Below are 14,425 nucleotides of genomic sequence, written 5' to 3' on the forward strand. Positions count from 1 at the left end.
GGGTGTACAGGTGGTGCAGGACCTAGAGGCTGCCTTGACAGCAGCCCAACAGATCCCTGCTGGTTTCCTCTCTTTTCCAGGTGCCCCAGTGCTGCCCCTGGAGCGCTCACCTGTGACCAGGGGCGTTTGTGCAGTTGGCTGTTCCAGTAGGACCATGTGCTGCAGGAGAGGGTTGTGTGCAGTTCCCCCATCCCTCTCCAACGTTGTAGTGCTCAGGTAGGGAGTGAGGTGAGTGCCAGGGAATAAGGAGATCCGCTGCTGTAAGGCTGGGATTGCGAGCCTCTCTGCGTCCTGCTGTGCTTGGCCCGCCTGCAAACGCACAGCCACAGGGGTTAGGAGACAGCCCAGAGGCTGATCCCAACCCTAGTGACATCCCAGAGGCTGATCCCAGCCCCACTGACAGCCCAGAGGCTGATCCCAGCCCTGCTAACATCCCAGAGGCTGATCCCAGTCCCACTGACAGCCCACAGGCTGATCCTTGCCCCACTGCCATCCCAGAGGTTGATCCCAGCCCCAGTGCAATCCCAGAGGCTGATCCCTGCCATCCCAGAGGCTGATCCCTGCCCCAGTGCAATCCCAGAGGCTGATCCCTGCCCCAGTGCCATCCCAGAGGCTGATCCCAGCCCCACTGCCATCCCAGAGGCTGATCCCTGCCCCAGTGCCATCCCAGAGGCTGATCCCTGCCCCAGTGCAATCCCAGAGGCTGATCCTTGCCCCACTGCCATCCCAGAGGTTGATCCCAGCCCCAGTGCAATCCCAGAGGCTGATCCCTGCCATCCCAGAGGCTGATCCCTGCCCCAGTGCAATCCCAGAGGCTGATCCCTGCCCCAGTGCCATCCCAGAGGCTGATCCCAGCCCCACTGCCATCCCAGAGGTTGATCCCAGCCCTACTGACAGCCCAGAGGTTGATCCCAGTCCCACTGACAGCCCAGAGGCTGATCCCAGCCCCACTGCCATCCCAGAGGTTGATCCCAGCCCTACTGACAGCCCAGAGGTTGATCCCAGTCCCACTGACAGCCCAGAGGCTGATCCCAACCCTAGTGATATCCCAGAGGCTGATCCCAGCTCCACTGACAGCCCAGAGGCTGATCCCAGCTCCACTGACAGCCCAGCCCTTGATCCCAGCCTTGCTACCATCCCAGAGGCTGATCCCAGCCCCAGTGACATCCCAGAGGCTGATTCCAGCTCCACTGCCATCCCAGAGGCTGTAACCAGCCCCAGTTACATCCAAAGGCTGACCCCTGCCATCCCAGAGGCTGATCCCTGCCCCACTGCCATCCCAGCCCCTGATCCCTGCCACCCCAGAGGCTGATCCCTGCCATCCCAGCCCCTGATCCCTGCCACCCCAGAGGCTGATCCCTGCCATCCCAGCCCCTGATCCCTGCCACCCCAGAGGCTGATCCCTGCCATCCCAGCCCCTGATCCCTGCCACCCCAGAGGCTGATCCCTGCCATCCCAGCCCCTGATCCCTGCCATCCCAGCCCCAGATCCCAGCCCCCCCAGCCCTGTCCCAGCCCCACTCACGCTGGAGGGGCCGGTGGCAGGCAGTCCCAGGGTGATGTTGGGCAGGGAGGGCGAGGTGTAGAGCGGGAGCTGCGTCACGGAGCCCTCGCGGTTGACGAGCCTGTGAGCCAGGCTGGTCTGGAAAGGAGAGAGAAAACCTGGTGAGAGCCCATCCCAGAGCCATCCCCATGCCCAGGGCACAGCACTCACCGGGACAGGGCAGCAGGAGGGGACACAGAGTGTCCAGAAGGGCACAGACACCCCGGCAATCAATCCCAGCCTGGGCATCCCTAGGAGCAGGGTCCAAAAACTCCTGGAGCTCTGGCAGCCTCGGGGCTGTGCCCATTCCCAGCACCCTCTGGGGAAGGAACCTTTCCTGATCTCCATCCTAAACCTCCCCTGGAACAGTTCCTCCCTTGGTACTTGCCCTTCTCCAAGCATTTTTAAAGGTAAAACCAATTATCTTAAAAAAAAAAAAAGCTTTACAATTGGTGTTTTTCTCTTTAGCAAATAACAGACAATTTATGTTATTTACTAGCGTGTGTTAGCATAAATCAGACTTCAAAATCCCATCCAAAAGCCTCAAGGTTGCATTTATGGAGCTATTTCCTGATTTTCAGGGTGAAATGCAAGATTTGCTCGGTTATCTTACAGGCATTTGAGGCAAGAACACTTTAGCAAAAATACCTTTAATTTCTAAACAAGACTGATTTGAAATATGCACTAGAAAGCCCATTATAAAAATTACAATAAAGTGCCTGATTTTCCTGTTAGGAAACCAGGGCTCTGATCACCCTGAGGTCTCTGCAGGTGATTTTCCAACATAAATAGAATTTAGACTTTGAGAAGACTTCTGCAGAAGCCTGTTAAACTCAGGTGCTGCTGTGAAAAAGGGGGTTTTGTTTAACTCAGTATTCTATTAAGGGGCAATGTGTACCTAAGTTGTGGCTGTCTCATCCCTGGAATTGTTCAAGGCCAGGCTGTTCCACCTCCTGCAATGGGTAGTGACACCTTCCACTATCTCAGGGTGCTCCAAACCCAAAATCCAGCCTGACTCTGGACACCTCCAGGGATGAGGCAGCCACAGCTTCTCTGGGCAGCCTGTGCCTTATTTTTAACAGGTTCATTGTAAAAAAACTTCGTTTTTCTCTCTAATCTGAAGTGACTCTCCATGTGATTATTTGTACCCACACACTTCTCTTTCCAAGTGATTTTTGAACACTCCTGGCAATTTTGCTTTAATTTAAATTACATAATGTCAGTGTGCCATTGAAAATAAGATACTTATTGTCAGCAGAGGAATGAAATATTTTACTGGTATCATAAATGAAACAAAACTACATCCATTTTCCCTTTGAACAATCAATACTCTGGAGTTGTGCCTCAAAGCCTCTCCTGGGGATTTGCTATAGAAAAACAGAGGAGAGAAGAACACAGCAGCTTGATGCTCTGAGCATATGGGATTTGGCAGCATTATCACCACTTTAAACACACAGCTCCCATCTCTGGGCTCAATTGCACACAGCCATTTCTGAATGCACAGTCTGCAGCTGTACTCCAGCAGTTTTTACAGCCTTGTACCAACTGCAATGTGCCTTTAAAAACAGTATTTCAAAGCAGAAAGTGTCTGCTTTAAAGGAGGCAGGGCTGCAGTCTTTCCCCACTGAAGGCACTCAGACAATGGACTTGGGCACCATCTTCCAACACACCTGCCTCAAGGGCTGACGCAGCAAACTAAGAAGCAGTGAGATACACTTCTCATTTAAAATGAAACATGAAGCTAAGAACAAAACACAACATGATATTTTCAGAAACACTCAAATATTTGCAAACATTGAGTGGTGGGACCTTGGGAAGTCCTGGTCCATTTTGGTATTAAAGAATCTCCAACACCTGAGCTCCCAGGTCATACAGCTCCTACTGAAGAAGAGGATTTTAAAGGCACCAAACCACACTTATTTTTTTTCCCAAATACAGGCCAATGGATCAGCTGGGATCACACATGAATGCTGAAATAAAATGCTGAGTTATTTTTCTTTAGGAAGGGGAAAGGCTTGGGCAGGACAGGGTTTTTTTCCCAAATAATTTTTACTGCTTGTGCCTCAGCCTAAGTCACAAAATCAGCTGCACTACAAGCAGTTGATGGAAAAGACTTTTTCCTGTGGTCAGTGTCCATTTGATTAAGTGTTGGTGGTCTAGGCCCAGATCATCAGCTCTAATTATTTAGCTGAAAAATCAAATGGATGAGGAGGATGCTCCAGCTTCACATGTACCTGCAGGAGCTCACTCAGACCTCATGGAATGGTTTGGGCTGGAAGGGACCTAAAGACCACCTGATTCCAACCCCCTGCAGGGACTTTTGGGAAGCTGCCTGATTTGTTTATGTCACAAAAACAATTGTCAAACCCACTGGTTTTTCCATCAGCAGCATCTGGGAATTTGCAATTTGCTAAGGACAGGCAAGACTGATCAGCAAAAGCAAAACTCAGTGCTCATCCTCCTGGGGCAAGTGAAGCCCCCACCTCCCACCATCTCAATTTTCACACTAATTACCTAAATCTGTAAGGTTTGCTATAGATTAGAGTGGCTGGAATGTGTGCTGCATCATTTGGCAGGGCAGAGGGTGGAGAAGGAGGCATGTTCCCCATATTAAATACTGTTACACTACATTAGAAATAAAAATAAAGTGCAAATCTGTACAAAACTAGAAAGCAATAAGGACTGACATTTCCACCATCAGAAGGCCTTTTCAATTCTAAAGGAATATTTGTGGAGAACAAGCCCCAGCCTGTTTTTGGAGTCCTGGTGTTGAGACAGACTCTATTCATGGGGAGAACAGCTAATGGGAAGCTGGATGAAAAGAAATGCACCAGTAACATCAGACAACCACACTGGTTTTCTAGAGGCACAGTTTGTAGTGGGAGCCAGCTCACATGGCCCAGACCCCTTGGACAAGCTTGGCTCCCACATTCCTGAACACAGGAGCTGCTGTGCTCAATCCAACCCCACCTCACCCTGCCCTGGGCATCCAGCAATGCCTCAAGTGATGGTGAAACTTTATGGGATTATAAACCAGCACAAGGCACCAAGCTTTCAGATCCCCAGTTGTGGAGGAAAAGTTTAAATCCATCCCCTTTAATCCAATTATGGTTTGGGCACATTTAGACCAGCCGACTGCACACAATAAATCCACCCTATATACAGGAATAAAGCCCAAAACACTAAACTACTTGCATTTGACCTTGCTGAATCCCTTTATTTTTACTTTCTCCTCACTACAAAACCACTGCAAGCTACCACAAGCTGCCTGTGAGCTGGTCCAAACCAGATTTAATAAACAGATAAGGCATCCTGCAGGCTGAGAGGTAATTCCCAAAGTCTGCTCCGAGTCACAAGTCGGGCTTTTCCTTTTGTGTGGTTTAGTTGCCAAACTCTCCCAGAGCTGAGGGGTGTCACAAAGCAGAGGGAAGGGGGGGCTCTGTACCTCTGCCTGGATACTGGTGACTGATCCTGCAATTCCATTCTCAGTGCTGATGTTGTTGGAGCTGTTGTTCGGAGAGCTGGGACCGGATCCAGGAGCGCTGTTGCATGCAGAGTCTGAAAAACACATCCCAAAACCAACTTTTAACATTAGAAACCATCTCTGTGATGGTATTTACACAGATAACAACCCCTCAAGTTTTGTTTTGGATGAAAGCAGCCCTCCTCCTCCTCCCCTTCTTCCCCCTAAATCTTCCCAGGGCTCTTAAAATACCAACAAACACTTCCAAATGGTTTATCCAAGTACCCACTCAGCATATTTAAGTCTTCTCCCCATGGGGATTTCTCTTGGAGTGTATTAATAACTCGAAATACGACTGAGAGATAATAAAAGGCATGGAAGGTTTGAAGAGGTCAGACTGGAGGATGGCAGAGTTGCTCTGCTTCATTCTTCTGGAAGTGCCTCTCTTTCTCTCTAACCCTAAAGACACCTCCTTGCCTCAGACCTCCCTCAGAAGGTCTCTCACCTGCTCTATGGCACAGCTGCCAGTGCTCCTCCTTTTACTTGGGAAGGCTAATAACATTCAAACCTTTTCTTTTGGACTTTCCTCATCCCCAACCATTTGCAGCAGGAGAATCTCCCAGCAGCTGCAGTGGCTGAGGCTGCAGCAGGCTCCTCATTGCTCCAGGAGGAACAAAAGCTCATTTTTACAAGGGCCTGGAGGGACAGGACAGGGGGAATGGCTTCCCACTGCCACAGGGCAGGCCTAGAGGGAATTGTAGGAAGGAATTCTTCTCTCTGAGGGTGATAAAGCCCTGGCACAGGGTGTCCAGAGAAACTGTGGCTGTCCCATCCCTGGAAGTGCTCAAAACCAGGGTGGAGCAACCTGGTCAAGTGGAAAGTGTCCCACCAGAACCCACTGTGTACTTCAGGGATTAAACATAATTTCTATTCCCCAAAGTGGAACTGTTTTTAAAACTTATTTTCCCTTTAAAAGTCCCCTCTTTTTACTTTTTTACTTTTCTAACAAGCTCCAGGCTGGCTTCTTGAACTGAGTCTATGCCAGTGAGAAATGGGAGCTTCCACTGCCATTTCTGAAGTCATTGCAGGGAAAAACGGTCAGCCAGCAGAGGCTGATTTATCCCAGGAGCCATGTGCCATACAGCATTGTTTGAGTGAAGGAAATCGGATTTTCAGGTCTGAAAGGCTGCCAGAACTCATGGAAAACACTCTCAGGCACAGGCTGGGATTTTTTGGGTGTCCTATGGGTTAATCCAGGGCCTAGGGTTGGACTGGATTATCCTTGAGGGTGCCTTCCAACTCGGGATATTTTATGATTCCACAGCTTTTAGCTCTTGAAATCCTCCTTCCCTTCTGCAAACAGAGAGGCTCTAACCCAGAGAAGTGCTGAGGCACCCCAGGGTCTCCCAAACCCACTCCCCTGTCTAAAGGGAGCTCACTTTGAGTTTGATGGAGTGATGATTGTGTGCCTCAGAGCCAGCCAAGCCTGGCAAAGCTGTCACTGGGTGGTACTTACACAGAGACATCCCTAGATGGAGCTAAGAATTAACTTTATGGTAATCTCATTACGCTCTTTGCTCTGGTCCCACTTGCAAACTTTGGTTCTGGAAGGACAGGACTTTTCAACAAGAAACTGTCAGTTGAGTGGTCAAAAAAAAAGTTTCATCCAGCTGTATGTGTAAAGCTCCTGGGTCAAGAAGCTTTTCCTATTTTCCATCCTAACTGACACAGCTCCAGGTGTGTCCAAGGGAGCAGAGATGGGAGCTGCGGATGGGGACGAGGCCTGACCTCAGCCTCCCCCAGCTGGACAATTCCAGTGCCCTCAGTGGGTTCCAGCACTGCTGAAGCACACCAAGGAGACATTTTGGGGAGGGAGAAGGGGGTGAAGGACTGAGGGATTGTCACTTACCCGCCGTACCTGTGACGTCCAGCGGGCGCTTCTTGAGCGCCGTCACCACGGGCCCGTCCTTCCTGCGCAGGAGGGGGCTGCTCCTCCTCTCTGCCACCTTCTGCTTTAGCCTGGAGCGCAGCTTCAGGTTGGGCTCAGAGGCTGCCCAGGAAAGGAAATAGTGTTAGGAGTGTCCCAGCTGTGTTTTACTCAGCCTGCAGTTGAGCTGAGCTGAGTTGTGTTGAGTTGAGCTGAGTTGGCCACAGTCGAGCATTTGCAGGAAGCTAAATTAAATTCAGTCATTTGCTAACACAGATTTTTAATGTAACAAACAGGTCCCAGCCTGTCGCAGACATTTTTTATGAAAAATCCTTTCCTTAGGATTTTTTCCTCCTGAGAAGCTGAGAAGCCTCAGGAACAAAATGTAAATAGTGGTTATCTGCTGCTGTGGAATGCAACAGGTGCATCTGGGATTGGTCCCATGTGGTTGTTTGTAATTAATGGCCAATCAGTCAGCTGGCTCAGACTCTCTGTCCCAGCCACAAACCTTTGTTATTCATTCTTTTCTATTCTTAGCTAGCCTTCTGATGAGAACTTTTTCTTCTATTCTTTTAGTATAGTTTTAATGTAATATATATCATAAAATAATAAATCAAGCCTTCTGAAACATGGAGTCAACATTCTCATCTCTTCCCTCATTCGAAAAACCCTGTGAACACCATCACACCAGCCCATGCAACATCTGAATCCAACAACAACAGTGACAGGCATTTGAATTAAAAATGGAATAATCATCCTGCAAAGTCTTCTCTGTGCAAAGACACAGACTCGAGATTAGTGCAGAGTTTCCCACCTCTGCCCAACTTGCTCCCAGCCCAGTGGCAAACCCAGCTGATGGGATCCAGCAGAGGAATGGCTGAGCCAGCTGAGATGCTGCTGTTGGTAATCTCTGATGTGCTGCTGGAACAGGCAGCTCCACACCCTCGAGTCATCCAACCCCTGAGGGAGGGACGCCAGGGCATGGGAAAAGAAAACACCAAAATCAACCCCCACAAGCAAATCAGGTGATTGTCTCCCTGCTGGCTCCTTGTGTCAGCTGGAGCCAGTGTCAACTCAAGGGAAAGGGCATGAGAGTGTGGCCAAGGAAAGCCACGGCCAGGGAGGAGGAGGTTTGTTTGTTTGTTTGTTTGTTTGGGAAGCAGCTTGGGGTTGCATCATCCCAGCCCCACAGTTCAAGCCTATCTAACAGCACATCTCACACCTGGGAAGTTCCAGACTGCCCAGGGCAGGTGTGGATGCATTTCCTGTGACCACAGCCTTGTGTACACCACGCGTTTGAGAGACTCCCTCCAAAGCACAAATCCTGAGCTCCCAAAAAGCCAAGGCAGAGCTGCTGGGAAGCCCCAGCAGCCCTGGGGCCAGGACAGCCGGTGACAGCGCACGCGTTATCAAACCTCCATCAGGGGCACAAGGCTTTAATTCAACACTCCTCCTGCAAGATGATTTCCTCTGGGAGCTTTCCTCTGACCTCCTGAGCCCTGAGTGAAACACCTGCTGGAGGGTTTGAGGGCTCCTGACAGAGCTGAGTGAAGCAGCCCCATCCTTTCCCTTCCTCAACAGCCCCACTGTTAAATCCCTTTGAACCTGTGCTCACTCCATCACCAACCAACACACTCCAGGGCCACTGATCTACATGTCTTTGGGAGAATTAAAACAAGGTTTACCAACTGATTTGAATTAACTCAGCCTGGCTGCAGCTATGTTTCCCTTGACCACCGGGTCACGTCGAAGATCAAGCCCATCCACGTTAATTGCAGGGCTCGAAAAATCACAAGGCTGATGAATTCAAGATCAAATGCTTGAAGTTAAGCCATCAACACAGTGCTTTGATGGAATTTTGGGAGGGAAGAAAAATTTTAAAAAGAAAGGAAAGAGGGTTTTCATTAATGTTTTGGACAGAAAAATAGCAGCAGGAGATAAAGGGAGCGCTAAAAAAAAAAAAGTGCTTCCTCAAGATGATGCTTCAAATGCTGAATGAAGTGCATTAGCAAGGGGGGAATTATCTTCCAGAGAGAGAATTTGCATTTAAAATGGCAAGGGACTGAATGCAAATCTGCTCCCAGGGCAATATTAAAGACTGGACCAGTTCAAACACAAGCTCAGGCTCCAAGCAGCAAATTCTCTGAGTTCTCTTCAAAACACAAGTTGGCATGATTTTAAAAGCAGCGTTTGGGTACACACCTCATCCCACATCCTTACATTCCCAGCTTTAATTTGTCCCAATTTCTGAGCTTTAATAGCTGCCTGGATGCCACACTCATGGCTGGAATGAGATGATCTCCAAGGTTCCCTCCAACAAAACCACTCTGGGATTCTGTGCAAGGGGAAGGTGCCACAGCTGGATGCTGATATATCCATTTTAAAGAAAGGAAGTCTAAGCCTATAACACACCTGTTGGAAGGATCTGTCCCCTGACAAAGGCAAACATGGCAATAAAAACTGTATTTCAGCCCAAATTTTATTCCTGGTGTTCAGATGAGGGATGGTTTCTGTTGGGAACACACAATTAATACACAGAAGGAATCGGTTTGAAACACCTTAAAAATGGGCAGGGAAACAAAAGATTTGGGGTCACAGATGACCTAACACAGCCCATATTTTAAGCCACAATAAAAGCCTCCTTCCATATAACAAAGAGGTGAACAAACACAGAAGATGACAGCCTTCAAAGAGAAAATACCTCCAACGTAAGTGATTGCCAAAGCAACGTATTGGAATTTGTCAGATTAATCTATTTTAAGGCAAAATCACTCTGTGTTTTCCCCTTCTGCTAGGGGATTGAGTTTCAAAACACCAAAAGGTCTATTTAAAGCCCTGCTCTGATTCTGTTGTTTATCCCTCAGATATAATCCCAAATCTAACATGGCATCAGGACTCAGAGAGCATAATCCCTACACGGATTTAATTGGGTGCTCCAGAGCCCAAAGTAGGTGAATTAAAATTCAGCACAGCCTCAAACTCACAGAATTTACATAAAACCTCTTTTATAGTAAAATAATTTACGCTTGTTCACATGGTTTTTTTTAACTATTATATAATAAAAACATTTTAAAGCTGAAGAGAGCTATCTTTATAAAACAGGAATTTAAACAACACAGAAGCATCAATACCTGACAGTCAATGCAGGCTCAATGCTGCCTCAGGAGCACCAATTCCACTGGAAATCTCCCCAAATTCACCCTGCCAGGCAATATGCCCAAACAAAGCCTTGCTAACTGGAGTAAATTTAAAAACTGGAAACTAAACTACCAAACCTAAGTTAAAAAATTACTGCTCCTCTACATCTCCAGGTGAAGTATTTAAAACAAATGCCATAAAGTTAGAAAAATTCCCCTCCAGCAAACAAATGAAGCCCATGCCCAAATCTGAGTCAGCCCCCACAAAGCCAGTGGGATTTCTGAAGCACTGACATACTTAATTTGGCCTATAATAAGGATTTATACAAAGAATATTTTGTTTTCCTCCAAATAAATTAATAACCAGAACATAAGCCAAAAGCTTCCCTGGTTTTCACAGGCTCCCAACCAAGTCACCCCTCTTATACATCACTGTGTGCAGCAGGACCCATGTAATCCAATTCTTCCAACATTTATGTCATTCCCATTGGTTTTTTCTTAGAATTGCAGCCCCTAAGCTGCTGAACTAATTGGACATTAAATCTGTGGAAGTCAAAACTCCACCAAGTCCCGGGCAGAGTTTGCCCTGCTCCCACTGTCCATCTACATTTGTGGAATTAAAGCAAACAATGCAGCATGAAACCCCTGCTCCCAGCCCCTGAACATCTTCCTTTCAGCAGGTGGGGACTGGAAAGGGATGCTATTAATTTATTACTATTATTGTTATTGTTATTATTATTGTTATTTGTAAGTTCCAGCCGAAGTTTAATAGTCAGGCAAAAGCCAACAGAATTATTCTGTCTCCCTTCTAACACCCGTAAGAAAACTCCATGAGAGAGGGAGCTTAAGCTGAAGGAGAGAAAGGGTTAGATGGGATATTGGGAATTAGGAATTGTCCCCTGGGAGGGTGGGCAGGCCCTGGCACTGCCCAGAGCAGCTGTGGCTGCCCCTGCATCCCTGGCAGTGCCCAAGGCCAGGTTGGACACTGGGGCTGGGAGCAGCCTGGGACAATGGAAGGTGTCCCTGCTCATGAATGGGATGGGCTTTGAGATTCCCTCCAACCCCATCCTGGGATTCCATGAACAGTGCAGGCCCCTGGGAAGCAGAGACGGAGCTGGGAGGACCGAGGAGGAGGAGGGTGGGTTCCCTGAGTGACTGGGATCCCCCAAAGGTGACGCTAAACCACAAGATTTTGTTTGGTCTCCTCCTGGAAGAGGTTTCTCTTCTGGTGCACCACTCACCAGGAGTGTTTTCATGATTCCACAACTGTTAAGGCTGGACAAGACTTCTGAGATGACCAAGTGCAGCCATCAATCCATCATCCCCCAAACCCTGTTCCCCAGTGCCACATCCCATTTTGTGAACACTTCCAGGGATGGTGATCCCACCCCTGCCCTGTGCAGCCTGTTCCATGCCTGAGCACCTTCCCAGGCAAGAAATCTTCCCCAATATCCAAGCTAAGTGTTATTTCTGGATCAGACAGACTGACATCTTCCACTTGGAGCAGCACAGGGTATTTCCAGCAGGGATTTCTCTGGGGCTCAGGGCCTCCTCTCAGTGTGTGGGAAGCCAGGCTCCCATGCTGGCTGCAAGGACAATGTGGGTGGGAAGGCAGAGATGCTCTCGAGCTGCAGTGACACTCCAAGCCACACAGAGCTCCAAGATTTCCTCTGATTATACTCCCACATTACACCAGGGTTTCTGACAAGTCTATTTTCTTCCAAACAACCTTTTGTCCTAAAACAAACCACTCCAAACACTCCAATAATCAGAACCAGTTCAGAGGGACATTATGCTTTCCTCGACAAACGCAGCATTATAATTGTTGACAAATCCTTTCATTTTCCCTTTTATTTCTTTCTAAATGCAACGAGTTCCCACCAATTTCACCTGCTTAGCTGCAAATAATACCCAAACAACACCAGTTTCCTGCAATACCAACAACCTCATGGGATGTTGGATGTTTTCCTCTCTCAGGCTCCTCTCTTTTGCATGGAAAAAGAGTCACAGAATCATTTAGGTTGGAAAAGCCCTCTAAGATCATCAAGTCCAAGAGGAAAAGCACATTAAGAAGTGAAATAATTCCCTTTAAATCTTCATGATGGTGGTGGTGTCTGCTTTCTAAGTAACAGCATGTCCTAATACATCCACTGCTCAAATTTCAGAAAGCAGGGAATGCCATCAACAACCTCGTTCCCGGGGAGAAAACGAGGACAGGATTCCTTGGAAATGCAAAACTGAAAAGCTCTGCTAAAACCCACTTCAGCAGCTCCAAGAAAGGTGTTGACAAACAGCTCTTGGGGTTATCAAAACAGGCTGTCCCAACCCAGAGTCTAAAATCACTCCATCAGGATTCTCCAGAGATTTTCCTCAGAGGATCCCAGTGCAGCACATAATGAATGTTATTATGTTTGGGAGACACCAACCTTGATCTGAGGTCACTTAGAATTTCCCCTCTCAAAAACTGTCAATAAAACTCTGACATTAAATCCTACACAGAACAAAATAAACTCCTCAGAAGGGGAAATAAAAATCCTTGTGTTAATCCAGGTATTTAACAGCAAAGGCAGGAGCAGCTCCAACCAAACTGATCTTAGATCAGTGAAAAAAAGGAAGAGCCCCAAAGTGCTTGGAGAGAGGGAGCAGAGTGAAATCAATCCCCCAGCCAAGCTAAGAACAGGATTCAAGCAATTAGTAACTGCACCAGGAAAACAATTTCACGCTGAAACCAAACAGCCAAGAAACTGGAGCATAATTTAGGAAAACAAACCAGAGAGAGCTGGATTTCAGGGCATGGGAGGCATCAGGAGCACGCTGCAGGAGCTGACTGTTCCCCCTGCTGAAGGCTTTCAAGCACTCTGAAGATATCTTTCCTGCACATCCTCCCTCTCCCATAACCTGGGACCATCAGGATGCTTGAAACAAGATTAAAGACACAGAGTGCTGCTAAAATGCAGGAAAATGGTAAATTTGATGCAATCATGGAATTGTTTGGGTTGGAGGGACCTGAAAGCTCACCTTGTTCCAACCCTTGCCAACTCCTTCCTCTATCCCAGGGTGCTCCAAGCCCTGTTCAGCCTGGCCTGGACCACTTCTAGGGGATGGTGAATATTTATTCTTCCCAAAAACGTCTCAACCTGCAGGACACGCTCCCAGCTCTGCAGACTGTAAGAAATGATAATTCCAACTGCCTTCCCACCACCCCCTAAGCCACCCTCTCCCCAGCAATGGTGCTGGTTGGATTCCAGCCCTGGTAATCAGAGCTCTATTGTGATGGGTTCTGTTATTTGAGCTGCAAATATTTAATCAAATTTAATAAAATTGGACTACACGATATGGCGGTTTTAAATTACCAACACAAAGCCAGAGCCTTGCCTGGTGCCAAAAATCTGAAAAGCTCACCCGTAATAAAGAACTTTATTTAGGATGGGCTCCAGCCTTCCCTGCCTTTTGTTTACACCAGACTGTTCAGGAGCCTTTCTTCTCCAAGCAACTTAACATTCTTGGCACTGGGAATTCTGCAGGATATTGCTGTGCCAGAGCCTGACGTGCTGTTGCGTTGAAAGGAAAATAAAAGAAAACAATGAAAAAAAGAAAAAAAAATCTCCCCTGAACCTCACAAAAGTGAACTCATTTGTATCCCAGACCAGTTCCCAGGAGATTGATGTGCTGGTGCCCAAAAAGAACAAGCACCAGCGTTCTGGCAAACCAAAATCAGCTGAATGTCCTCCTGCTGGAAAACAACAATGGGTTTGGTGGCTTGCACTCCTTAATAATGTGATTAGCTCCATTCATCATCCTTAATTCCCCCTGTCTGACAGCAGGAGCTCACCCAGCAGGAGCTTTGGTGAGACAGATCCCAGTTTGGGAAGCAGCACAGGGTGGGTGAGATGTGCAGATGTCTTCCTTCTCCTGCAGGAATTCCCTTCCAGGACACTGGGAGCAAGAAGGGTGACTGCTGCTCAAAGCCAATCTGACAGGGTGCCCTGAGGTGACGAGCCAGGCAGGTTTGGGAGCATGTCAAAGCCCATTTCTGCTGTGGTAATGCTAACAGGGTGGGAAGGGATCACCTGGCACCACAAGGCATAGGAAAGAGCTAAAAATCTCTTGGAATCGGGCTGCCCACAGGCCCTAAGTGATAGGTTTGGTGCCAAGGGATGCTTTCCTGTGTGAATCCCCAGGGCAGCCTGCAAGCTCTTCCATTTCCCAGGAGCAGAGAGGAGAGGAATCCCTGTCTTTCAGCAAATCCAGTTTTCCAAGCTTGGCTTTTGGAGTCCTCCAGGAAGGGCACAGTCAGAAGTACCATCCCCAAAGCTACAGGGGCACCTTTCCTGGGGAAAACCCATATCTTGGAGC

General features: G+C 48.0%; 1 protein-coding gene across 6 annotated transcripts in view; it reads right to left on the bottom strand.

Moving 5' to 3' along the window:
• Positions 1–14,425, bottom strand: part of HDAC4 (histone deacetylase 4) — a 182,438-nt gene that overhangs the window by 48,604 nt on the left and 119,409 nt on the right. For 4 of the 6 annotated variants that reach the window (XM_054277580.1, XM_054277582.1, XM_054277578.1 and 1 more), the window contains exons 8-11: positions 6,915–7,055; positions 4,988–5,100; positions 1,525–1,641; positions 111–309 (exon numbers count right to left, since the gene is read on the bottom strand). In XM_054277580.1, the coding sequence (XP_054133555.1) occupies positions 111–309; positions 1,525–1,641; positions 4,988–5,100; positions 6,915–7,055 (570 nt within the window). The remainder of the gene's footprint in view (positions 1–110; positions 310–1,524; positions 1,642–4,987; positions 5,101–6,914; positions 7,056–14,425) is intronic. The other 2 variants (XM_054277583.1, XM_054277581.1) reach the window with 1 other exon arrangement.

This window comes from Melozone crissalis, unplaced genomic scaffold (genome assembly GCF_028551555.1).
Source record: "Melozone crissalis strain CALT ecotype California unplaced genomic scaffold, PUWL_Pcris_2 ptg000023l_1, whole genome shotgun sequence".
NCBI lineage: Eukaryota > Metazoa > Chordata > Aves > Passeriformes > Passerellidae > Melozone > Melozone crissalis.